The sequence below is a fragment of the Moschus berezovskii genome, chromosome 12 (genome assembly GCF_049115385.1).
Source record: "Moschus berezovskii isolate FMDL1 chromosome 12, NW_MosBer_1.0, whole genome shotgun sequence".
In the NCBI taxonomy this organism is placed as follows: domain Eukaryota; kingdom Metazoa; phylum Chordata; class Mammalia; order Artiodactyla; family Moschidae; genus Moschus; species Moschus berezovskii.
In genome coordinates this window covers 64,595,375-64,620,756 of record NC_142471.1, presented here as the reverse complement: position 1 = coordinate 64,620,756, position 25,382 = coordinate 64,595,375, and the positions used below count along the sequence as shown (strand labels likewise).

The 25,382-nt window shown below is 43.4% G+C and overlaps 1 protein-coding gene across 5 annotated transcripts; it reads left to right on the top strand.

The window, feature by feature from the left end:
- The first annotated feature begins 11,867 nt into the window (after positions 1–11,867).
- MORN4 (MORN repeat containing 4) lies at positions 11,868–24,673 on the top strand. 5 transcript variants are annotated; one of them, XM_088842234.1, is made up of 5 exons: positions 11,868–11,953; positions 19,712–19,804; positions 22,456–22,570; positions 22,992–23,101; positions 23,330–24,673. In XM_088842234.1, the coding sequence occupies exons 2-5, from the start codon at positions 19,738–19,740 to the stop codon at positions 23,476–23,478; spliced, it is 441 nt and encodes a 146-aa protein (XP_088698360.1). In that variant the 5' UTR covers positions 11,868–11,953; positions 19,712–19,737; the 3' UTR covers positions 23,479–24,673. The 5 variants fall into 5 exon arrangements, with proteins under 5 accessions (XP_088698360.1, XP_055280922.2, XP_055280923.2 ...); XM_055424947.2 differs by having other exon boundaries at positions 11,892–12,001; XM_055424948.2 differs by having other exon boundaries at positions 11,905–12,033.
- The last annotated feature ends 709 nt before the right edge of the window (positions 24,674–25,382 follow it).

Here is a 25,382-nt window from a genome sequence, read left to right as displayed (position 1 = left end):
CTCGGCCAACCAGGTCCCGGTGCCTCCTTGGCTCCGCCCCTACCTTCCCTGTTTACTTGGCGACGAGGAGGCACGACCCCTCGCGCGCAGACTGTATCCAATCAGAAACAACGCCTACGCAATCCCGTCCTCCGCATTTTATGCCCGTCACCTTCTCTGAAGATTGCGCATGCTCCAGGAGCAAGCTCCCGGGTCAGACACGCCCCCTTTCCCTTCCAGCCCAACCCCGCCCTTAGCTTCCCCACTGCTGACTCTCATTTGGCAGCGAACAAATAAAGCAGCCTACCACAACAGTCCTTAGGGATTTGATTTAGGTCACACCTGACTGCTCTAGTGGTTTTCTCCACTTTCTTCAATTTAAGTCTGAATTTGGCAATAAGGAGTTCATGATCTGAGCCAGTCAGCTCCTGGTCTTGTTTTTGCTGACTGTATAGAGCTTCTCCATCTTTGGCTGCAAAGAATATAATCAATCTGATTTCGTTGTTGACCATCTGGTGATGGTCATGTGTAGAGTCTTCTCTTGTGTTGTTGGAAGAGGGTGTTTGCTATGACCAGTGCGTTCTCTTGGCAAAACTCTATTAACCTTTGCCCTGCTTCATTCTGTGCTCCAAGGCCAAATTTGACTGTTATTCCAGGTGTTTCTTGACTTCCTACTTTTGCATTCCAGTCCCCTATAATGAAAAGGACATCTTTTTTGGATGTTAGTTCTAGAAGGTCTTGTAGGTCTTCATAGAACTGTTCAACTTCAGCTTCTTCAGCGTTACTGGTCGAGGCATACACTTGGATTACCGTGATATTGAATGGTTTGCATTGGAAATGAACAGAGATCATTCTGTCATTTTTGAGACTGCATCCAAGTACTGCATTTCGGACTCTTTTGTTGATTTGATGGCTACTCCATCTCTTCTAAGGGATTCTTGCCCACAGTAGTAGATATAATGGTCATCTGAGTTAAATTCACCCATTCCAGAACATTTTCGTTCGCTGATTGCTAAAATGTTGATGTTCACTCTTGCCATCTCCTGTTTGACCACTTCCAATTTACCTTGATACACGGACCTAACATTCCAGGTTCTTATGCAATATTGCTTTTTACAAATTTGGACCTTGCTTCCATTACCAGTCACATCCACAACTGGGTGTTGTTTTTGCAACACCCTAAATCAAATCCCTAACGATTATACAATGGAAGTGGGAAATAGATTTAAGGGACTAGATCTGATAGAGTGCCTGATTAACTATGGATGGAGGTTCATGACATTGTACAGGAGACAGGGATCAAGACCACCCCAAGAAAAGGAATGCAAAAAAGCAAAATGGCTGTCTGAGGAGGCCTTACAAATAGCTGTGAAAAGAAGAGAAGCAAAAAGCAAAGGAGAAAAGGAAAGATATAAGCATCTGAATGCAGAGTTCCAAAGAATAGCAAAGAGAGGTAAGAAAGCCTTCCTCAGAGATCAGTGCAAAGAAATAGACGAAAACAACAGAATGGGAAAGACTAGAGATCTCTTCAAGAAAATTAGAGATACCAAGGGAACATTTCATGCAAAGATGGACTCAATAAAGGACAGAAATGGTATGGACCTAACAGAAGCAGAAGGTATGAAGAAGAGGTGGCAAGAATACACAGAGAACTGTACAAAAAGACCTTCACAACCCAGATAATAACGATGGTGTGATCACTCACCTCGAGCCAGACATCCTGGAATGTGAAATCAAGTGGGCCTTAGGAAGCATCACTACAAAGCTAGTGGAGGTGATGGAATTCTGGTTGAGCTATTTCAGATCCTGAAAGATGATGCTGTGAAAGTGCTGCACTCAATATGCCAGCAAATTTGGAAAACTCATCAGTGGCCACAGGACTGGAAAAGGTCAGTCTTCATTCCAATCCCAAAGAAAGGCAATGCCAAAGAATGCTCAAACTACCACACAATTGCACTCAATTCACACACTAGTAAAGTAATGCTCAAAATTTTCCACGCCAGGCTTCAACAGTATGTGAACCATGAAATTCCAGATGTTCAAGCTTGTTTTAGAAAAGGCAGAGGAACCAGAGATCAAATTGCCAACATCCACTGGATCATGGAAAAAGCAAGAGAGTTCCAGAAAAATATCTACTTCTGCTTTATTGCCTATGCCAAAGCTTTTGACTGTGTGGATCACAATAAACTGTGGAAAATTCTGAAAGAGATGGGAATACAAGACCACTGACCTGTCTTTTGAGAAATCTGTATGCAGGTCAGGAAGCAACAGTTAGAACTGGACATGGAATGCAGATTGGTTCCAAATGGGGAAATGAGTACATCAAGGCTGTATATTGTCACCGTGCTTATTTAACTTATATGCAGAGTACATCATGAGAAACGTTGGGCTGGAGGAAGCACAAGCTGAAATCAAGATTGCCGGGAGAAATATCAATAACCTCAGATGTGCAGATGACACTACCCTTATGGCAGAAAGTGAAGAAGAACTAAAGAGTTTCTTGATGAAAGTGAAAGAGGAAAGTGAAAAAGTTGGCATAAAGCTCAACATTCAGAAAACTAAGATCATGGTACCTGGTCCCTCCCATCACTACATTGAAATAGATGGAGAACAGTGGAAACAGTGGCAGACTTTATTTTGGGGGGCTCCAAAATCACTGCAGATGGTGACTGCAGCCATGAAATTAAAAGATGCTTGCTCCTTGGAAGAAAAGTTATGGCAAACCTAGATAGCGTATTAAAAAGCAGAGACATTACTTTACCAACAAAGGTCCATCTAGTCAAAGCTATGGTTTTTCCAGTAGTCATTTATGGATGTGAGAGTTGGACTGTGAAGAAAGATGAGCACTGAAGAGTTGATGCTTTTGAACTGTGGTGTTGGAGAAGACTCTTGAGAGTCCCTTGGACTGCAAGGAGATCCAACCAGTCCATCCCAAAGGAAATCAGTCCTGAATATTCATTGGAAGGACTGATGCTAAAGCAGAAACTCCAATCCTTTGGCCACCTAATGCGAAGAGCTGACTCATTTGAAAAGACCCTGATGCTGGGAAAGATTGAAGCGGCAAGGAGAAGAGGACGACAGAGGATGAGATGGTTGGATGGCATCACTGACTCAATGGACATGAGTTTGAGTAAACTCCAGGAGTTGGTAATGGACTGGGAGGCCTGACATGCTGCCGTCCATGGATCACAAAGAGTCAGACAGGACTAAATGACTGAACTGAACTGAACTGACCTCATCAGTCAGTCACTCATTTCTTGAATACCTACTATGAGCCAGCTGTGAGATCAGGGAACTGTGGTCTTTGTGTCTGAGTCATTCCATCATGTGCTCATTCATTAAATATTTATTGAGCACCCACTGTTTTCAGGAGAGCCAGGAGTGAAGCAAAGAACCAGAATCCCTGCTCTAAGTAAAAAAGTTTTTAAAAATTTCTGTCCTCATGCAGTTTACACAATGCGTGACTCAAATCTCAGTGCTTGTTAATTGAAGAAAAATATGGTACCATTAGCCTAAAAATTCTGAGATCCAAGAAGTAAGAGTCCATGATGTCTTTTGTTCATCACTGTGAAACCTCAGTGTCTAGACTTTGGAGCTGCTTGGTACATTTTTATTAGTGGAGAAGAGAAGGATGATATAGCCCCTGCCCACAAGCTAAAGACCACAGCTCTCTGAGGCAGTAGCAGAAAAAGAGCCAATAATGAGAGTTGGAAACTCCATAATAGGAGTTCAGCACTTTCGGCGTTGACTGGAGAGTCAGCAAAGGCATTAAGTTCAGCATGTGCTATGAGCTAAGTCTTAAAGGAAGAATGGAATTAGATCACTGGGAGGAGGAGGGGCACTGTGGGATTAATCAGTAGTCAATTTACAAAAGAAAAGGAAAATTTTATTTGATCCAGCCTGAAGATTATAACCTTGGAGAGGGTCTCTCAGACAACTGAGCCCAGTTCTGAAGAGCGGAGGGCAGGCATGATTTTGAGGAATAGGTACTGCAGTTAAGCACACATCTTGGTAGAGGTTTACTGCTATTCACAAGGAATAGATATCTTACTTAATGTTTGATGAGGGTGAAAGAGGAGAGTGGAAAACCTGGCTTAAAACTCAACATTCAAAAAAGTGCAATCATGGCATCCAGTCCCATCACACCATGGCAAATATTGTAGCTCAGTGACTGCCGTGCCTAATGACTTGATTCTTGTAGAACGGAATGGTGGGTAACGTTCTTTACTTTACAGTCCCTTCTCTTTCGGTCTTAATTTCAGCCAGGGCTTGGGAAGCATATTGTGACCCATCTGTCCCATGGCATGCTGATTCCCAGATCAGGTGAGAACTTCATTCATAGGCCATTCTGTGTGCTATTACTGGACTAGGCTCTGTTAACAGTAGCCCAGAGCCTCTTGTCCACCTGTCCTACTTGTCTGTTGTGGTCCAGGAAATAGTTACCTTTTGTTGTTTCTTCCCATATCTAGAGTTACAATATTACATCACTGATCTTTTAGGACTATGTATCTGGTCAGTCATTTCAAGTCAACTAATCATCATTAATTTTACTGGAGACTCAGTTTCACATTTGGTAATGCGAGAAACAGTAATTCCATAAAATAGGCAGAATACAAGAAACATAGCTAGTAACATTAGTAAAGTCATAAGTAAGTATTTAAGCTAAGAACTTCTGTTACATGGAGCCTAGTATCTCCCCAGGTGGTCGAATCAGTCTGTTCTTCACTAATTGCTATTTTTAAGGGAAATGATATATTGGAATTGTACATAATGTTAATAATTCACCAAATATGTCTGTACACACAAGGATTGATAAATGAACAATATTTTCTAAGGAGTTATATGGCTGGAGCCAGAAGAAGAAAATTTGATCTTTATAGTTGAGCAGGTATTTCTCCCATTGAGGAGGTCTGATTAATGCATAAGGCAGATGCACAATCCACACTAGTGAGGAAGAAGGAAGTCCAAACTGGCAGACAAAGTGTTTAAGTTCTTCTTTTGTCTTAAAGTGTGAATATGTATTTCATCATTGGGAAAAGAATGAATCAGAAACACCTCAGTTTCAACTCCAGCTCCACACATTATTTTGTACGTTATTGATGCTTTTGAACTGTAGTGCTGGAGAAGACTCTTGAGAGCCCCTTGGACTGCAAGGAGATCCAACCAGTCCATTCTAAAGGAGATCAATCCTGGGTGTTGAAGGACTGATGCTAAAGCTGAAACTCCAATACTTTGGCCACCTCATGAGATGAGTTGACTCACTGAAAAGACTCTGATGCTGGGAAGGAGTGGGGGCAGGAGGAGAAGGGGACAACAGAGAATGAGATGGCTGGATGGCATCACCGACTCGATGGACATGAGTTTGGGTGAACTCCGGGAGTTGGTAATGGACAGGGAGGCCTGGCGTGCTGTGATTCATGGGGTCGCAGAGTCGGACACGACTGAGCGACTGAACTGAACTGAAACTCTAAGCCTCAGCATCCTCCTCCATAAAATGAGAGTAATCATCCCTTCCTCAATTGGTTAAATAGGAATCAAGATAAGTACATAAAATACTAAGCATAGTGCTTAGCACACGAAAAAGCATTCAACGAATGGTAACTTTTAATTTTGTTATGTTTTTGTTTTTACGTTTAAAGTAACCAACAGACTAAAAGCATAGGTTTTCACAAAAGATGACCAGCCACATAGTAACCAATATTTAAAAATCATTCTTTCTTGAATCAAATTATTGCCCCAACTAACTAGAAGTAGGGAGCTAAAAGAACTATTGTTTAATTGTATGTATAGTGTCACGGAACAATATTCAACTGGATACATTTTAAAGAACTTACTAGCTTTCTTAAATGATTCATGAATTGTGCAGCATCCCATCTAGCAGATAGAAATGAGCTCTGAGGAGCTGCACAAAATGAAAGACCTGTATAGGCAGAGGGCAAAGAGCCAAGGAAGTTACAGCGAAAGCAGATTGGTTGCCACAAGATTCCCCTCCTTTAAGGGCCAGGCTGACAGGGTCTATTAGAAAGATTACCTCACTAGTGCTGACCAGGTAATTCCAGATTGCCTGGTTTAAGATTCCATGTCTGGGAGAGGCTAAAACAGTAATTAAGAAAGGTAAGGAAATGGCAACCCACTCCAGTACTCTTGCCTGGGAAATCCCATGGACACAGTCTACAGGGTTGCAAAGAGTCAGACACGACTGAGGAACTTCACTTTCACTTAGGTTTGGTGACATAGAGCTTAGCCTAAGTGATTCTATTTGGGGCCTGTGTCTTATTTTTAACAATAGGAATGTCTTAAACACTTTTTTTTTGCCAAGTAAACCTAGGCAAAGGTCCATACAGATGGTTCAGTTTTCCTTTTCAGTTATAAGACATATATTTCCTTTTCCTAACTAGACATCAAATAATTAAGTAATACTTGCCTCTTATGTCCCAGGGGCCATAGCCACAGAGCTGACCTCTTAGTATTATTCATCTCATTTAGCCCTTAAGCTTCAAATTATGGTCAAGGAGAGCTCCAAGATTCAGAGTTCTCCTTTGAATTCTGAGTTTTGTCTATGTAAAACCCTCAGAAATTATTTCTGTATTTACCTCTGACAGCTTGATTTTCCTTTTACTGAAAAGTGTCAGTACATTCCCTAGACATTTTAAGAGCTCGTGCTGAATCCATGTTTAGTTGCCCAGTCATGTCCAACTCTTGCAACCCCATGGACTGTAGCCCACCAGGCTTCTCTGTCCATGGGATTCTTTAGGCAAGAACACGGGAGTGGGTTGTCATTTCCTCCCCCAGGGGATTTTCCCCGCTCAAAGATCAAACCCCTGTCTTCTGTGGCTCCAGCATTGTTAGGCAGATTCTTTACCCACTGAGCCATCTGTTCCGTTCCGTTCGGTCGCTCAGTCGTGTCCGACTCTTTGCGACCCCGTGGATTGTAACCTACCAGGCTTCTCCGTCCATGGGATTCTCCAGGCAAGAATACTGGAGTGGGTTACCGTTTCCTTCTCCAGGGGATCTTCCCGACCCAGGGATCGAACCCGGGTCTCCCGCATTGGAGGCAGATGCTTTAACCTCTGAGCCACCAGGGAAGCCCTGAGCCATCTACCACTTACCAAATGCTAAGCATGTGGCAAGTATTGTTTTACATGTATTACTGGGATTAAGCCATGTAACTGGCATTACAGTCTACGATGTTGGAAACCAAGGAAACTAACCTGCCAACGGTCATGCAGCTGATAAATGGCAGTTCAGTTCAGTTCATTTCAGTCACTCAGTCGTGTCCAACTCTTTGTGATCCCATGAATCGCAGCACGCCAGGCCTCCCTGTCCATCATCAACTCCCGGAGTCTACCCAAACTCATGTCCATCAAGTCAGTGATGCCATCCAGCCATCTCATTCTCTGTCATCCCCTTCTCCTCCTTCCCCCAATCCTTCCCAGCATTAGGGTCTTTTCCAATGAGTCAGCTCTTCGCATTAGGTGGCCAAAGTATTGGAGTTTCAGCTTTAGCATCAGTCCTTCCAACGAACACCCAGGACTGATCTCCTTTAGAATGGACTGGTTGGATCTCCTTGCAGTCCAAGGGACTCTCAAGAGTCTTCTCTAACACCACAGTTCAAAAGCATCAATTCTTTGGCACTTAGCTTTCTTCATAGTCCAACTCTCACATCCATACATGACTACTGGAAAAATCATAGCCTTGACTAGAAGGACCTTTGTTAGCAAAGTAATGTCTCTGCTTTTTAATATGCTATCTAGGTTGGTCCCAGTGGTCATGTATGGATGTGAGAGTTGGACGGTGAAGAAAGCTGAGTGCCGAAGAATTGATGCTTTTGAACTGTGGTGCTGGAGAAGACTCTTGAGAGTCCCTTTGACTGCAAGGAGATCCAACCAGTCCATTCTAAAGGAGATCAGTCCTGGGTGTTCATTGGGAGGACTGATGCTAAAGCTGAAACTCCCAATACTTTGGCCACCTCATGCCAAGAGTTGACTCACTGGAAAAGACTCTGATGCTGGGAGGGATTGGGGGCAGGAGGAGACGGGGACGACAGAGAATGGGATGGCTGGATGGTATCACCGACTCAATGGACGTGAGTTTGGGTGAACTCCGGGAGTTGGTGATGGACAGGGAGGCCTGGCGTGCTATGATTCATGGGGTTGCAGAGTCGGACACGACTGAGCGACTGAACTGAACTAGGTTGGTCATAACTTTCCTTCTAAGGAGTAAGCATCTTTTAATTTCATGGCTGCAATCATCATCTGCAGTGATTTTGGAGCCCCCAAAAGTAGTCTGACACTGTTTCCATTGTTTCCCCATATATTTCCCATGAAATGATGGGACCAGATGCCATGGTCTTAGTTTTCTGAATGTTGAGCTTTAAGCCAACTTTTTCACTCTCCTCATTCACTTTCATCAAGAGGCTTTTAGTTCCTCTTCACTTTCTGCCATAAGGGTGGTGTCATCTACATATCTGAGGTTATAAATGGCAGAGCTGGACCCAAATCCAGTCAGACTACCTCCATGCTTTCAATACTACATTGCTTCTTATTAATTATTTCTATGAAATGTGTTTCGTATTTACCCCTTTCTGTCCATCCTCACTGATCACTGGTTAGTTTTGGTATTCTCCAGATGTCATAGCTACATTATTGCAATAGTTTCTTTCTTTCTTTGTTTGTTTAAATAAAGTGTCAGTTCAGTTCAGTTCAGTCCTCAGTCCTGTCCAACTCTTTGAGACCCCATGGACTGCAACATGCCAGGTTTCCATGTCCATCACCAACTCCCGGAGCTTGTTCAAACTCATGTCCATCAAGTCAGTGATGCCATCCAACCATTTCATCCTCTGTTGTCCCCTTCTCCTCCTGCCTCAATCTTTCCAGCATCAGGGTCTTTTCCAATGAGTCAGTTCTTCACATCAGGTGGCCAAAGTACTGGAGTTTCACTTTAGCATAAGTCCTTCCAATGAATATTCAGGGCAGATTTCCTTTAGGATTGACTGGTTTGATCTCCTTGCAGTCCAAGGGACTCTCAAGAGTCTTCTCCAACACCACAGTTCAAAATCATCAATTCTTCGGTGCTCAGCTTTCTTTATGGCCCAACTCTCACATCCATACATGACTACTGGAAAAATCATAGCATTGACTAGACAGACCTTTGTCTGCAAAGTAATGTCTCTGCTTTTTAATATGCTGTCTATGTTGGTCATAGCTTTTCTTCCAAGGAGCAAACATCTTTTAATTTCATGGCTGCAGTCACCATCTGCAGTGATTTTGGAGCCCCCCAAAATAAAGTCTGTCACTGTTTTCATTGTTTCCCCATCTATTTGCCATGAAGTGATAGGACCAGATGCCATGATCTTAATGTTTTTAATGTTGAGTTTTAAGCTAACTTTTTCACTCTCCTTTTTAACTTTCATCACGAGGCTCTTTAGCTCCTCTTCGCTTTCTGCCATAAGGTTGGTGTCATCTACATATCTGAGGTTACTGATATTTCTCCCAGCAATCTTGATTCCAGCTTGTGCTTCATCCAGTCTGGCATTTCACATGATGTACTCTGCATATAAGTTAAATAAGCAAAGTGACAATATAAAGTATAATTTAGAAAAAAAAAAGGAGGAGGAGAATGGGGAGAGAATATGCACAAAACAACTGTTTTCAGCAATACCATGGTGGTAATCTTAGCATTGTCAATTGTGTATAATTTACCAATTGTGTGCAAGATACCAAATAAGTAATTGTGAGATATTTTAACATCATTTGTACCCTTGAGAATCAGGGTGGAAGAAAAGTAGAGACATAGAATGGAAGTAATTAAGTAAAAGCCTTGCAGTCCCATATTTGAATTGGACTTACCAGTATGAACTCATTAGATATTTTAATCTTTATATATATATATTTTAACTTAATTTTAATTGAGGAATAATTACTTTACAGAATTTTGTTGTTTTCTGTCAAAATTCAACATGAATCAGCCATAGGTATACATATATCCCCTCCCTTTTGAACCTCCCTCCCATCTCCCTCCCCATTTCACCCCTCTAGGTTGACATAGAGCCCCTGTTTGCGTTTCCTGAGACATGCAGCAGATTCCCATTGGTCATCTATTTTGCACACAGTGGACACAGGAGGTGGGGGAGGAAAGGGCAGGACAAATCAAGACAGCAGCACTGACACATACACACCATCATGTGCAAAACAGATCAGTTCGGTCGCTCAGTCGTGTCTGATTCTTTGAGACCCACGGGCTGCAGCAAGATAGCCAGCAGTTAGCTGCTGTATTGCACTGGACGCTCAGCCCGGCGCCCCGCAACTGCCAGAGCTTCTGAGTGTGTTTCTCTGCTTTTACGCTCTCTGATCACCTCTGGTGAGTGCCGGATTAATTTTCTTAAAACACTGGTTTGATTGTGTCACCACTCTGATCAATAAGCCATATTTTTTTACTGTGGTAAAATATATGTAATGTTTATCATTTTAACCATTCACAAGTGTCTAATTCAGTGACAGTAAATACATTCATAATGTTGTGTAACTATCACCACTATCTATACCCAAAGCTTTTTTTTTCATCCCAACAAAAACTGTACCTGTTAAACAATAATTTCCTCTTCCCCTGGCTCTTGGTAACCTCTATTTTACTTTCTGTGTCTACACATTTGCAGATTTGAGAAACCACATTTTTGCAAAACTTATCTTCTAATTTTTCAAGTCTTTCCATAATTTGACCAGTCTATTTAACTTTATTTATTCATATTTTATAAATACACATTCTCCAATCTAATATCTGTTTTATTAACACTATGTTCTCTCAACTATTGTATTTATATCCATAGCTAACACCACATAGTTCAGCTCCTTGAACCAGTAAGTTGGAGCTGGACCGAATCTTACAGGTTTGCTAGTGCAAACTCATTTCGCAGGCTAGAGAGCTTACCAACTTGCTTGAAGTCACACATGATTGGTAGCAAAGATGGGATCTGAAGACTGAATCCCAGTCATTTAAATCTACACTTTACTGAATACTTACAGTGTCAGACTCCTACAAGGTCAGACACAGTACTGAGAATTTTATGTTGTATTTTCGTACAAGTTCTGGGGAGACTTTATCATTATTACTATTACCATCCTATTCTAGGAAATCCAAATTCAGAGGAGAAATCTACTTAGTCTGTTCACGTGCTTGCCTTCTCTTAATAATTAAATATAGTCTTGGATTTTCCCACATGAACGAATCTTTTCTTCTCCACATGGAGGCAGTAAATCCTATGAGAGGGGTGATCATGTCTATTCTAACCTGGCAGAACCTAGCATCATGCAGCTTTCACATTGTTCAGCAAATAAATATGGGTAAGTCGGTTGGTGTGAAAGATATTTGGGAGGATTTGTTACAATCTTGACACTATGTTTTAAATATAAATGGTATGAGTAATGAGAACGACAACACAAATCCGTATAGTGAATGCAAAAGTGCCCCGATATCACAATGCTGGCTCAGGGCGGATACTTATGAAACCGCAGTTGTCCTGTCTTGCTCTTTACAATTTACAAAGTCGCAACCTCAAAAGTCAGTTTTGGGTTCTGTCCTTTAGCTCCTCACGGGTGCCTTTGACAACTGTAGAGATCTGAGCAGGATAGGAGACGCTGGTGTAGGTGGTCATTGCTGCTTCTGACTCAGGTTTGGTTTGGTTTCGTTAGTCAGCTAGGCTACCCCTGGTAGGTGAGTTCTGAGTTCTCCCGGTGGCAGAGACGTGACTGTAGTTCAGCCCCACCCCTCTTTTGGGTATTCAGCGCAGGGAGCCCGAGACACTGCCCCGCACAAAGATGGCGCAGGGCCCGGGGCTGGCCCAATGGGGAGTGGCGTTGCTACCGGTTGCCTAGGTAACAGCCAATGGGCTGCGGGAATTGTTCCCAGTGTGGCTACCGGGATGGCGGCGTCAAGTGGGGCAGGCACTGGAGGTAGCCGGGGAGAGGCAGGTGGCAAGGTGAGCCGGGCGGATCGGAGGTCCGGGCCGCTGCAGCCCGGCGTCTGGGTGAGACGATCATCCTCGAAGCCCCAGCCCAGGTTGACTGGCAGCACGGGTGGGAGGGGGCTGGGAGAGTGTGATCCGGCAACAGGGCCTGGGGAGCCCAGCCCGAAATGACAGGTGCTGGGGAGCGCGGGTCCATCGCGGGGGTGGCACCCGCGGGGCTCCCAAAACCCGGGGTCTGAGGCCCGAGGGAGCCCATGGCTTCCGGGATAGCGAGCGGGGTGGGTGGGGGCTTTGTGAAGAGCGGATGGCAGACCTGTGTGAGCGGAAGACCCCGCCCGCGTGGAAGAGCTGACCCCGCGTGCAGGGAAGGAGCTGTGCTGAAAGGCCAGGACCGGTGGGAGAAGAAATGGGGAGGTCGACGAGAAGAGTTGCCTTCTTGCGGTCTAGGGCTTTGTTTGCTCAGGGTTCGCCTGTCACACTTTGGTGGAGAGGCGTCCAGCACAGACTCAGTGAGGCTTGGGAAAGGGGATGCTTAAATTAGCTGATGGTGGCATTCCGACGTCTAGCATCTCCAAACTGCTTAGGTACCAGCGGAAGTCACTCGGCTATATTAGAACCCAGCCCAGGCATTTTACTTTCTCATGAACTAGAATAGTATCATGGCAGTCCCCATCGCCCCAAGGCCTCTGGGTTTTTTCTTTTGACCTTCTTTCTGGCGTCGGGATTTTCTTTCCACTTTCTGCAATCTTAACTGTCTCACAGTCTTCCTAAATAAGACCTTTATCTAATAGTGATAAATTTGTTTACTTTTCCTGTGGAAGGAAGAATTGTTACAGTGAAAGAGGTTTACAGACTTAAAAGAGACAATTATTTTAAGCTCACTTAAAATACTTTAAAAAGAACATTTGACTTTTTGTTCTAGGTCTCTTACAAGCCTGATCTTTGTTCATCAAAGCCTTCATTTTCTTCTTTTTGGAATTCTAAAAGCCTAAGAACTGCTTTCTTTATAGCTCAAAGAACTTTGACAAGGCTGTCATACCCTGGGGAGGGTAGCTTTAGGGGAACCATGTGACACTTATTAATATATGTGGATAGTTAAAGTGGATGCCTCAAAAAATATTCTCAAACTGAAAATCTGCTTTCTTTTAGTTTTTTTTTTTAATCCTCTGGATTTGGACATATGTTAATTACTGTGGATGCATAAATATTTTTGATCAGTTTGATTTCTGAAATTTTATAAAAAGACAAATGAAATGGAAACAAAAATTTTCATCCCTATCTTCTAGTTCTATTTGGAAATGTCTGGGGCAGGAGAAAATAAAGATAGTGAGGATATAGTGTATTGTGTAGACTAACAGTGTGTTGGTTTATGGGGACAAAATAGTCATTTTCTTTTAGATAAAATGTTTGGTTTGATCCTTTGCAACCTATCTATCAAGAGACAAAGGGTGGGCATCTGTTAAGAAGGATGACTCATCTTGACTTTCTAGCTAGATTCCACATATGTATCTGAAGCCTAAACTCCTAGGCCATCTATTCTCTTTAAAAAGATTTTTTGAATAGCTGATACAAATACTGATTTGCATCCTTTATTAAAGTATTGGGTTTTTTATTAGTCTGTATCAGCACTGGCTATACTTCATTAAACTAGATTTGTCTCAATAACTATGATTACTGATAAAGTTCCTCTTTGGGTCAGTGGCTATACAGCTATTAATTAGCATGGCTAATTACAGAAGTCATAAATGAAAACCCTGACACTGTCTCAGGCAGTGACAATATCAGTTATTTGGACACATGTAGAAGTTTCTATTCAAGTGTGTTCAACCATGGCCTGAGAGGAACGGAGTGTACATCTGGTTCCTTTAATTAGCACTTCTGATTGTGTTCTTGGAAACTGACATCATTTTGACAAGCAACTATTGAAGTTTGCTCTATCTCCCTAGAACAAAAAGGAATGAGAATTTGTAGTATATATACTGCAAATATCGGAGAAGGCAATGGCAAGCCACTCCAGTACTATTGCCTAGAAAATCCCATGGATGGATGAGCCTGGTAGGCTGCAATCCGTGGGGTCGCTAATCGGACACGACTGAGCGACTTCACTTTCACTTTTCACTTTCACACATTGGAGAAAGAAATGGCAACCCTCTCCAGTGTTCTTGCCTGGAGAATCCCAGGGACGGGGGAGCCTGGTGGGCTTCCGTCTATGGGGTCACAGAGAGTCAGACACGACTGAAGTGACTTAGCAGCAGCAGCAGCATACTGCAAATATACTACATTAAAAACAAATGGAAAAGGTTGGTGGCAGGGTTAGGTTAAGAGATGATATTTCAGTTACAGTTGCTGTATAACCAATTACCCCAAATTTAGCTGCTTAAAACCTGCCATATGGAGCTCACAGATCCTGTGAGTCAGGAATTCGGAGAGGGCATCATGGCAATGACCTCACTCTGTTCCATGATACTTCAGCTGAGATGCAGGTTCAATGGCTGGGAGCTAGAATCATTCTGAAAGCTCCTTTACTCACTCCTGGTGCCTAGGCTAGGGTGGTTCAGAGATGAGGACTGCTAACCGAAAGCACCAACACATGTGACTTTATATGTGGCCCAGCCTCTGAGCATGGTAGCCTCAGGATAATCAAACTACTTATGTGGTGTCTCAGGTCTCTGAGCTCAAGTTTACCAGTGAGCAAGATGGAAACTGCATCACCTTTTATGATCTAACCTCAGAACACATCATCACTTCCGTCACCTTCTATTGGTTGAAGCAATCACAAGCCTGGCCAGATTCATAGGTGAGGAGTTAGACACAAGTTTTTGATGGGACAGCGGCAAGGTCAAATTATAGAAGAACGTGTAAGACAGGAAATATGGTCGCAAATATCTTTGGAAAATACAGTCCACCCTATTTGGTAATGAGAAGCTAATCTTTCATTTCTTTGGCTTCTTTGAAATGTTTAGGATATATTGCCCAAAAGCTAACAGTATACCGAAAGAGTGGCTAGGTTTACAACTTTAGTAAACTAGTACTTGGTCCCTAGATAATCCTCAAATTTTAGAGAAGCATTATTCCCTTTCAGGTTCCTTCTACTGGTGGGATGCCACTGTTTGGAAATTTCATACAAGAAAAAGTAAACATACAAGAGACTGAGCCCCCGTGTCATCAGTCTGATTCCTCAACGTGCACTGCAATAACTCCTTCCAAAACTCTGAAGACAAATTAGCTGCTTCTGAACATTTAAAGGGAATGTCCTTAACATCATCTTCCTGTGGAAATAATGATTTTGTGTTTATGTATCAGAACAGTTGTTTAGTTTCAACATTTAGTAGAAGATGCAACCATTCATATTCTGATTTGTTTTGAAGGAATGAAATAGTGCCATACCATTTATACCATAGCTGACACTTTTAGTTCTCAGATGTAGCTATTTCTGGGACGAGCTAATGGTAGCCTCTAGCTGTCAACATGTCTGTCTGTACTGGAAAGAGTTTTCCTCTTTAGTTTTGACGGCAAACTGCATTTCTTCCTCTCATTAATGTTGTATTTGCCATGGAGTCATGTTGACCTTTACCCCAGGCATACTCTGGTGCTGGGTTGATTATAAGAAGCTTGTGAGCCTGAAATTAGATTCTGACCTTGTGGAACATTGATGCAACAGAGATGGCATACCAGATGCCAGCATCACCTCACTGAGAAATAGACCCTAGAGGAATTGAGGGGCATTCAGACAAGAAAATGATCCTTGTCTTGGGATATCTTCTACTATTTAAGGGACCCTTGATATGGAGCTCCTGAGTAACTGGAAAATTGAGGAAAATCCCTGGTGGACCTATGGGAATGACTGCAGTGAAGTGAATGTCACTCAGTCGTGTGCAGCTCTTTGCTACCCCATGGACTGTGGCCCACCAGGCTCCTCTGTCCATGGGATTCTCCAGGCAAGAATACTGGAGTGGGTTGCCATGCCCTCCTCCAGGGGATCTTCCCAACCCAGGGATCGAACCCGGGTCTCCTGCATCGCAGGCAGAGTCTTTATGGTCTGAGTCACTCGGGAAGCCTCTAAACATCACCTAAAGAACTTCCACAAAGCTGGCCTATATCATAGAGGTAGAAATTAATATCCCTGTGTATTTGGGTGAGAGCACAGGGCTTCTGCTCTGTTCAGGCCAGACTGTCTTCCTATCGGATTGCTTATGAGCTTTTAACATCTGTATCAAAATCGTTATGACATAGGCCAGAATCAGAATATCCCATACGGCACTGATAAAGAATAGATGAGTGGCTTTAAGTTACTTTTCCTCTACTCAGTACTTACCTCATTAGTCAAAATTGTTGATTTTTTTTCCAAAATGTGATTTGAATTTGTAAGGAAACACAAATGATTCTGAATAGCCAAAGTAATCTTAAGAAAGACAACAAAGCTGAAAGTATCATGCTTCCTGATTTCAAACTATACTACAAAGCTGGAGTGGTCAAAATAGTACGTACGGGCACAAAAACAGGCCTACAGATACAGGGTAGAGAGCAGAGAAATGAATGCACACTTATATGGGCAAGTAGTCTACCACAAAAGAGGCAAGAATATACAATGGAGAAAAGATAACCTCTTCAGTAAATTGTGTTGGGAATACTGGGCAGCTCCATGCAAAGGAATCAAATTGGACTACTCGGTTATACCATGTACAAATGAACAAACCCTCAAAATGCAGTAAAGACTTAAATGTAAGTTGTGACACCACAAAACTTCTAGAAGAAAAGATAGGCAGCATGCTCTTTGACATCAGTCTTCGCAATGTTTTTTGGACATGTTTCCTCAGGCAAGAGAAACAAAAGCAAAAATTAACAAATGGGACTTAAAAGCTTTTGCACAGTGAAGGAACCTATCAACAAAATGAAAAGGCCACCTACTAAATAGGAGAAGATATTTGCAAACAATGTATTTGATAAGGGGTTAATATCCAAAATATACAAAGAACTCATAAAACTCAATATCAAAAAAGCAGACAACCTGATTAAAAAATGAGCAGAGAACCTGAATAGATATTTTTCCAAAGAAGATGTACGGATGGCCAACATCACTAACCATCAGGGAAATGCAAATCGAAACCACAATGAGAAGACTTGCCTGGTGGTCCAGTGGTTAAGAATCTGCCTGCCAGTGCTGGGGACATGGGTTTGATCCCTGGTCCAGGAAGATTCCACATGTTGAGGGGCACCTAAGCCCATGGGCCACAACTACTGAAGCCCACACACTCTAGAGCCTGTGCTCTGCAACAAGAGAAGCCACTGCAGTGAGAAGTCTGTGCACCGCAAGCAGGGGGTAGCCCCAGCTAGCTGCAACCAGAGAAAGCCTGTGTACAGCAATTTAGACCCAGCACTGCCGTAAATAATAAAAATTTAAAAAATATTTAAAAAAACCCACAGTGAGCTATTACTTCACACCTGTTAGAATGACTGTTATCAAAAAGACAACAAATTATAGGTGTTGGCAAGGATGTGAGAAAAGGGAAACCTTGTGTACTATTGATGGGAGTGTAACTTGGTACAGCCACGATGGAAAACAGTATGGTAGTTCCTCAAAAAATTAAAAACAGAGCTACCATATGATCCAGTACTACCACTCCTGGGTATTTATCTGAAGAAAATGAAAACACTGATTAGAAAAGATGTGCACCCCTATGTTCATTGCAGCATTGTTTACAATAGCCAAAATATGGACACAATCTAAGTGCCCATCAATAGATGAATGGGTGAAGAAGATGTGGTATATATTAATGTATATGTATATATATGGTAGAATACTGCTCCGCCTTAATCAAGGATGAAATCTTGCCATTTGTGACAATATGGATGGACCTAGATGCTAAAATGAAATAAGTCAGATAGAGACAAATGCCATGTGATTTAACTTATACATGGTATTTATAAAACAAAAATAGATGAATGAACATAACAAAACACACACAGTTACAGAGAACAAACAAGATAGTTGCCAGAGGAGAGGGCGTAAGAAGAAGAGAAAGAGAAACAGGGATTGTATGTTAAAAATTATATCAAATCATTCTGTTTATCTCTGTTTATATTTAATTATGTTTTGAGTATCTTAACCCCTTCTTATAGAATATCCTTGAAGATTAACATTCTTTTACCACTCATATGACGCTATACCTAGCCAGTCTCCAAATGTTATTGGCTGTTTTCATTTATCCTGTGACATATCTAATAATCATTCCTGCTCCCATTACCCTGGGCTTCCCTTGTGGCTCAACTGGTAAAGAATCCTCCTGCAATGTAGGAGACCTGGGTTTGATACCTGAGTTTGAACCCCTGGAGAAGGGAACGGCTACCTACTCCAGTATTCTGGCCTGAAAATTCCATGGACTGTATAGTCTATAAGGTCGCAAAGAGTCACACACGACTGAGTGACTTTCACTTTGACTTTACCCTATTATCTCCCTAGTTCAGGCCTTAGGAGCTTAAACCTGGGCATATCAGTTAGCTTTTGCTAGGTGTGTTATTACACACCATCCTCAAATTATAGTGGCTAAAACAACAACCATTTAGTCTGTGATTCTGTGGGTGTGTAATTCGGGGCTGAGCTCAGGAGGGCAGCTCTTCCAGTCCTGCCTGAGCTCACCCAGGCATCTGCAGTCCGCAAGTCAGATAACCCACCCAGATCCAATGGGCAGAGAAAGAAAGAACCTGCCTCTTAGTGGAGGATCTGCCATGTCACGTTGCAAAGGCATGGATGGAGGGAGAATACGTCATGTGCATTTTTACAGTTGACTAAATGATCACATCTCTTGTAGCTTTTCTGGCTGTAGGCTTTTGCTGTTCCAACCCATCCTGCTTCCTTCTGCCACATTCATTTTCCTTAGATTCTGCTTTCATAGTTTGTGCTGTAACCTACAGAGGTGTTTTCTTTTCCCCTACCTTATCAGCTATCAACCCTTCTGCCTAGCTTCCAAAGGTCTCATTAAGCTGGCCTGACCCTAAAAGCAGAGACATGGTACAGGGCGGTCGGGGAGGCATGGGCACCATCATCGTCATTGTTCACTAAACTAGTTCTTAAACTCTTTGGGCTTCTGTTTTCTCCAAATGGTTCTCCCTCCAAAATGAGGGGGTTTGGGTTCTTTTCAGATTTAAGATTTAGGCTGGGTGTACATAAAGGAATTTACTTCCCTTTATTCTGTAAATAAACCTTCAAGACCTGGCTTCTTATTTCCCACTGCACATGTCATGTTTATGTTTTTCTTGGTGCTTTCATCCCTGTGTTTTTCAGTCTGGAATTGCCCTTTGCGTTCTTCACTGCTTGTTTTAAATTCTGCCCATCCCGTGTCTTTGTAATCTCTGCCATCCAGTTTGACATTTAATTATATTATCTCTCCTATTATTCAGTGTTTCAGTTGTTACTTTTATCAACTAGACTACAAACTCATCGAGGGACTAGACTATATTTTATGCATTGACTAAGCACATAGTAGGTATCAAGCAAATGCTTAAAGATTAATCCTAAATTTCCATCCCAGGTCTTAGAAAATTAGAACTGGCTGAAACTTTTGAGACAAGTAAGAGGATAAGACTGTTTGGGCAGAGGTGGTGATGATGGTGGTGGTGGCGGTGGTTGGGGGTGTGGATTTTTGTTAAATGTACTCAAGGTAGTTCATGCTTACCAGGCTGGTAGCCTTTAGAAGGTTTCTATAAAATTGCTCTCCAGGCCTTTCCTCCAGCCATCCTATGACACTGGTTCTCCTCTGTTGTTTCTTGCAGATTTCATCCTTCTGTGAGCTGTCACCATGACCCTGACAAAAGGTTCCTTCACTTACTCCAGTGGAGAGGAGTATCGTGGCGAGTGGAAGGAGGGTGAGAGGACCCATGGGGGGACATCCAGTCATGAACCCTTCATTTGTCTGAAGGAGAAATACATCAGGACATATAACCGAGCTTTATGAAACTTCATTTCTATATCCAGGATTTAATCCAAATAGTGCATTTCCTTTATTCAATTTTAGGGTTATAAATAAAGGAATTGGAAAATGCTACTATTATGCCAACCTCCAAAAATAAGTTAAATGTTCCCACTTCTAAATTTAAAGTGTTTTAGCACTCGTTTATTTTTTATTTTTTGCCTTGCCTCATGGCTTTCAGAATCTTAGTTCCCTGACCAGGGATGGAACCTGGGCCCTCAGCAGTGAAAACACTGGATCCTAAGCACTGGATAACCAGGGAACCCCCCCAGCACTCTTTTTCTCCTTTCATGGTATTATTTGGGAATTGTTTTTATAAACGCTAATGTACTCAGCAGAACAAAATGAATGATTTTTAGTGCCCATAAATTAGAAAGTATAAATTCATTGCAATGACTTGATTCTAGGGAATCTTAAGAAGTTAAGGAGGAAATCAGGGCAGACACTCAAGAGAAGATGACATCCATGGCCTTGAGCTTCCTGTGACAGCTTATTACACTTAGAAGTATCTATTCATAGGCATGGCAGAATTCCTCAGAGCCTGAGACTGTTCAGGAAGCAGGTTAATGATGTTCAGCTTGGAAACAGTCTGGCCACTTAAAAGTCTCATGGGTCCAATCCTAGCAAGCCATGAACTGCCCTGAGGAGACTAGACTCTTTATAGTTGTGCCAGCGAAGAGCAGTTCACACCGTTTCCAGACGCCTCATTTTTTTCATGGTAGATCCCTACAGCTGATGAATTCTTGAGATTTGAGAGGAGAAATTGTGCATGTGGGATGTGACCTTACCTCCATACATCCCAGCCTTTTCTCCTGCCTCCCAAACTGCTCTCGCCTTCAACGTGACCTTTTCAAGGAGAGTCTTCCTGAGGCTCTGCTGGGCAGTCTCTATCCACCAGAAGAACTCCCTGGTACCCTGAAAGGCACTGCTGCTTCTCCAGTATCTTACTCTGTTCTCTGGTCAGTCCAGTGGGTAAGCACAGCCCTACTGACGGAGCAAAGTTCAAACCAGTCTTGCCAGTCAGGCTGTTAGGTTTGCCCTGCAGCTTCATAGTCTCAGAGGGTACTTTAATTTTTTCTTAGACTGGCAAGGTAATTAAGTGTCGAGGGCTCCCGAGTCAAGGTACTGGCTGCGTTTGCTGTCTAGCTCTGCCTCTTAGTTGCTCTGTGATCTTGAGTACCTTTTTTTTTTAAGATTTCCCTTGCCTTGATTTCTGTATCTATTAATGGGAACATTAGGGGTTTTCCCTGGCAGTCCAGTAGTAGAGACTCTGCACTTCCATTGCAGGGGATGTGGGTTTGATCCCTGGTCAGGGAGCTAAGATCCCATATGCTGCACGTTGTGGCAAAAAAAAAAAAAAAAAAGTGGAAATAATAATAGTATTGTGTCTGCCTCGTAAGGTTGTTGTGATGACCAAATTAGATGATAAATACAAAATGTTTGAAAGAGTCCCTGGCACATAGTGAAGGCCCTGTAAACATTAGCTATTGTGATTTTTATTTAAAAAAAATTTTTTTAGCTATTGTGATTTTTAAGTGCTCTCTTACCTTCATACTTAGATCTACTCCAAAGCTGATGGCTGTTGCTGGCCAAAATCTTGGCTTTCTCTGCCCACCAAATCCAAATTAAAAAATGTGGAGACAGAGTTTGGAGGAAATAGAAAGGTGGCTTTAATTCTCAGCAGGCAGAGAGGGAAACACAGTAGGCTTATGCCTAACTGTGCCCCCTCTACTTCATGAGGAGTCTACGGGCTTATATAAGATGAGGGCTTGCAGTCAGGGGTCTGTGATGAGGAGCGAAGGTGTAAGAAACTTCTATTCTTCTTCCTCTTGCATCGTTTCAAAAACAGTCATAGGCTGGCTTCAGTATCCCAGTAATTGAGTCTGGCAGTCCTGTGGCCCTGCCCCTTCTTTCTGATATGTAAAAAGAGAAAAACTACAAGACGTGGTTTGCAGAGAGAGTGCTATAAAGGTAAGCACCAGATACAGGATGTAAGTAGCAGAGTCAAGGGCCAATGCAGGAGACTCGAGAGATGTGGGTTCAATCCTCTGGAGAAGGGCATGGCAACCCACTCCAGTGTTCTTGCCTGGAGAATCCCATGGACAGAGGAGCTTGGCAGGCTATGGTCCATAGGGTCACGAGTTGGACACGACTGAGGTAACTTAGCCCACACGCATGCAAAGGATAATAGGTGCAAAATGTAGCTCATGCAGAGTTAGGGGGCAGAAAAGCAATTTCAGTTACAGATTACAGATAAGGAAAAGTTAGAGTGAAAACGGGGAATGTTCAGGCCTGTTCACTGTTCTCTTTGTCTTCTTTGGTCTCAGGAAAGGGAAAGAAAAACTCACTGCTCCTTTCTCCTTTTCACTACAACAATCCTTGGAGCCAAGTTATTACTCCGGGCAATGTTGTCTGCCCTGCTAATGTCACTGTTTCTCTTCTTTCCTTTGTTGGGGGGCAGTGATGCAAGGCAAAGCATGTTAGACAGTGACAGAGGACCCTGAAGCTGCCCCATCCCAACCTGACACTCGTCTTCTCTTTGCTCAGGCCGCAGACATGGTTTTGGTCAACTGATGTTTGCAGATGGTGGCACCTACCTGGGCCATTTTGAGAACGGGCTCTTTAATGGCTTCGGGGTACTGACCTTCTCAGATGGCTCAAGGTGGGTACCTGGTCATTCTTTTCCCAACCTTAGACTAGGGAAGGGAAGCTCTGATCTAAAAATGATAGCGAGAAACACCTGGTCAAATCTGAGCTTGTCCCTGACTCTCTGAAAACAGGCAAGGAGTAGCATTCGTTCTTTTATTGGTTACTTTATAAATACATCTAAAATTTGAGATGGCAAGGAGGTCAGTGACCTCTCAGCCCACCACTGCGCTCTTTGGTTGTTTCCTTGAGATTAGAGCCTCATATTATTTGGGCTGTCTGACTCCTCTCTGCTTGGTGAGATGGGATGAGTGGGGTGGGGGGAGCTCTGGAAGAGTGGAATCAGCTTTGCTCATTAGCGTTAATAAACCACACGTTTGGTGTTGGTAGCTGCCTGACTCAGTTATCCTGAAGGCTGACATCTCGCGTTTCCCCAGGTATGAAGGGGAGTTTGCCCAGGGCAAGTTCAATGGCGTCGGAGTCTTCATTCGACATGACAACATGACCTTTGAGGGAGAATTTAAAAACGGCAGAGTGGATGGTTTGGGTAAGTTGCCAACCAGCAGGACAGGTGACCAAGGCGAGTATAAATGGGTGGCAGGACACCTTTGCAGCTTTAATCCTTCTGTGGACACCCAGCAACACAGAGTGCTGGGTCCCTGGACTGAGCACCCAAGAGCTACAAATTTTCTCTCCCTCGGCTTCAACATAGCTAGCTGGCCTCCGAGCCACAAATGCCACCGTCACACCCTTATTTTCTCTGTCCCCCTCAAAGGCCTGCTGACTTTCCCTGATGGTTCTCATGGAATACCCCGCAATGAAGGTCTGTTCGAGAACAACAAGCTTTTGCAGCGTGAGAAGTGCTCGGCGGTGGTCCAGCGGGCCCAGAGTGCCTCCAAGTCAGCCCGGAGCCTCACTGCCTGACGGGGGCTGTGCCTGGCTGACAGCAACGCCCGCCACCCGCTCAGGGTGGACAAATGAACCCAACGTGAGAGGAGACGAAAATGACCATGGAGCAGAAGTCCCGGGAGGGGCCTGTCACCTGCACGGCAGGGCTTTGGTCACAGAAGGTCTGAGGCTTGGGCCACTGCAGCAGTGGTCACCCAGCGTGTCCTTCCCTTCTCTCACTCATTGGTACTTCCGTCCCTAACACCGAAGATCACCCGGTGCAGACCGGCTGCACCTTTCTACTTCATTTTCTGCCAAGTAATGCAGAATCTCTTCCTTCTGCCTCTATTTGGTGCAGGTCATCCCAGCCCCAGATGAGGGCCAAGTGCTCAGTGCTCTGTGAGAAATGAGGAAAACAATAGGGGTGGCCTCGACAGTATAGCAGTCCCATGAAAGTCAAGACCAGAGCTTTTCTGTATGTTGTCCTGCATTCCTGGTTGGCATCATGGCCCCAGGCCTTCCACTTTGTCTGACCAGCCTGGTCCTGTGTCTGCTTGTTGCCCCTGTGAAGGGTTCAGTGAAGTGCTGTTTTCCTCTCCCTTGACCTTACAAGCTGTCTTCCTACCCTGAGTTCCAGCAGGTAATCTGTGCCCCTCTCTCCTTCCTTAGACATGGGAAAGGATCGTTTTAGTCCGAAAGAAACCAATGTAAACAGTCATCTTATAGCTTGTAATTATTACTTACTCCAGGTCAAGGGCAGACATCTCTGGGTCACCTCAGGCCTTGTCATGGAGTGAACTGAATCCTCAAGGGTGGCTTGGGCTGACACAGCTCCTTCCCAGTGGACCAGTAGGTCAGACCCACCTCAACCCCTTGGGGTTCAGGTAGAATTTGACCCATCTTGGGAAGGCAATGAACTCAAAGAGCATTTGCTTCACTGGACATGACTGAGCGACTGAACTGAACTGAACTCTTCCACCATGAGACTTGGCCATCAGGCCTAGGGATCAGATCTGGATTGATTGGACTCCTGCACAATTCATCACAGAGGCCTCCATTTACCCTGGGATCCCAAAATGCCCCACCCCTTCCCCAGCCCCTTATCTTCACACTGAATGTCTCCTCAACAGCAGATTGTGGTGGAAGTGATAGTTGTGTGCCTCTATTTATTCTCTGCGTTATACTGTGGAAACAAGTGCTTATGAGGAATAAACAAATCACCAGAACTGCCTATACTTGGTTTTCTTGACTCTTGCTCTACATCTGTATGGATATTGGCCCATTTGCTGTTTCTAAAAGTTAATCATAGATGAAGGTTGGAAACTGAGGGTTGTATACTTTACTATGAAATATCATCTAGTTCTGCAAGGTAGGTACATGCAGAATTAAAAAAAAAAAAACACAAACAGCAGACAGGCTGAGGTTGCCCTAACTAGTGAGTGGGAATTTTTGGCTCCAAAGCACTTTCCCCACTGTACTCATCTTGAACGTCAGGGTGCCCAAGTCCTGAGACAAGTTATCGTCCCACCTGCTGATTATCTCAGGCAACTCTTTGCACAGTCACCTGCCATGCTAACCCTTTCACATGTACGATCTTATAAGTCCTGAGAGGAAGGTACCATTATTATCCTGCTATGAGGTTCAGGGCATTTACATAGTTTTCCAGGATCCTGCTGACACTAAGGCATCTACAGATCCAAGAACTTAAGCCCAGTCAGTTTAAGCTCAGAGGCTGAGCTCTTCACCAGTACACCAGCCTGCCTCCCTAGCCCTAACTTTTTGCCCCATTCCTGAACCTGATTCTCCTCAGCCCAGATCATCTAGAAGTCAACTGTGAAAAAAGCCCAGATGCTAAGCCCCAAGCTTCTAAGTGTCAGCCAGATGCCCAGTTTCTGTTGAAGATTGATACCTTTTATATTCTGTCCTCTAGTTCTTGCCCT

Bases quoted from the DNA above. Each gene is read 5' to 3' on its own strand.
- MORN4 (XM_088842234.1), top strand. From the start codon at position 19,738: ATGACCCTGACAAAAGGTTCCTTCACTTACTCCAGTGGAGAGGAGTAT. The intron at 19,805-22,455 runs GTGAGAGGACCC...CTCTTTGCTCAG, and splicing joins TCGTGGCGAGTGGAAGGAGG to GCCGCAGACATGGTTTTGGT. The intron at 22,571-22,991 runs GTGGGTACCTGG...GCGTTTCCCCAG, and splicing joins ACCTTCTCAGATGGCTCAAG to GTATGAAGGGGAGTTTGCCC.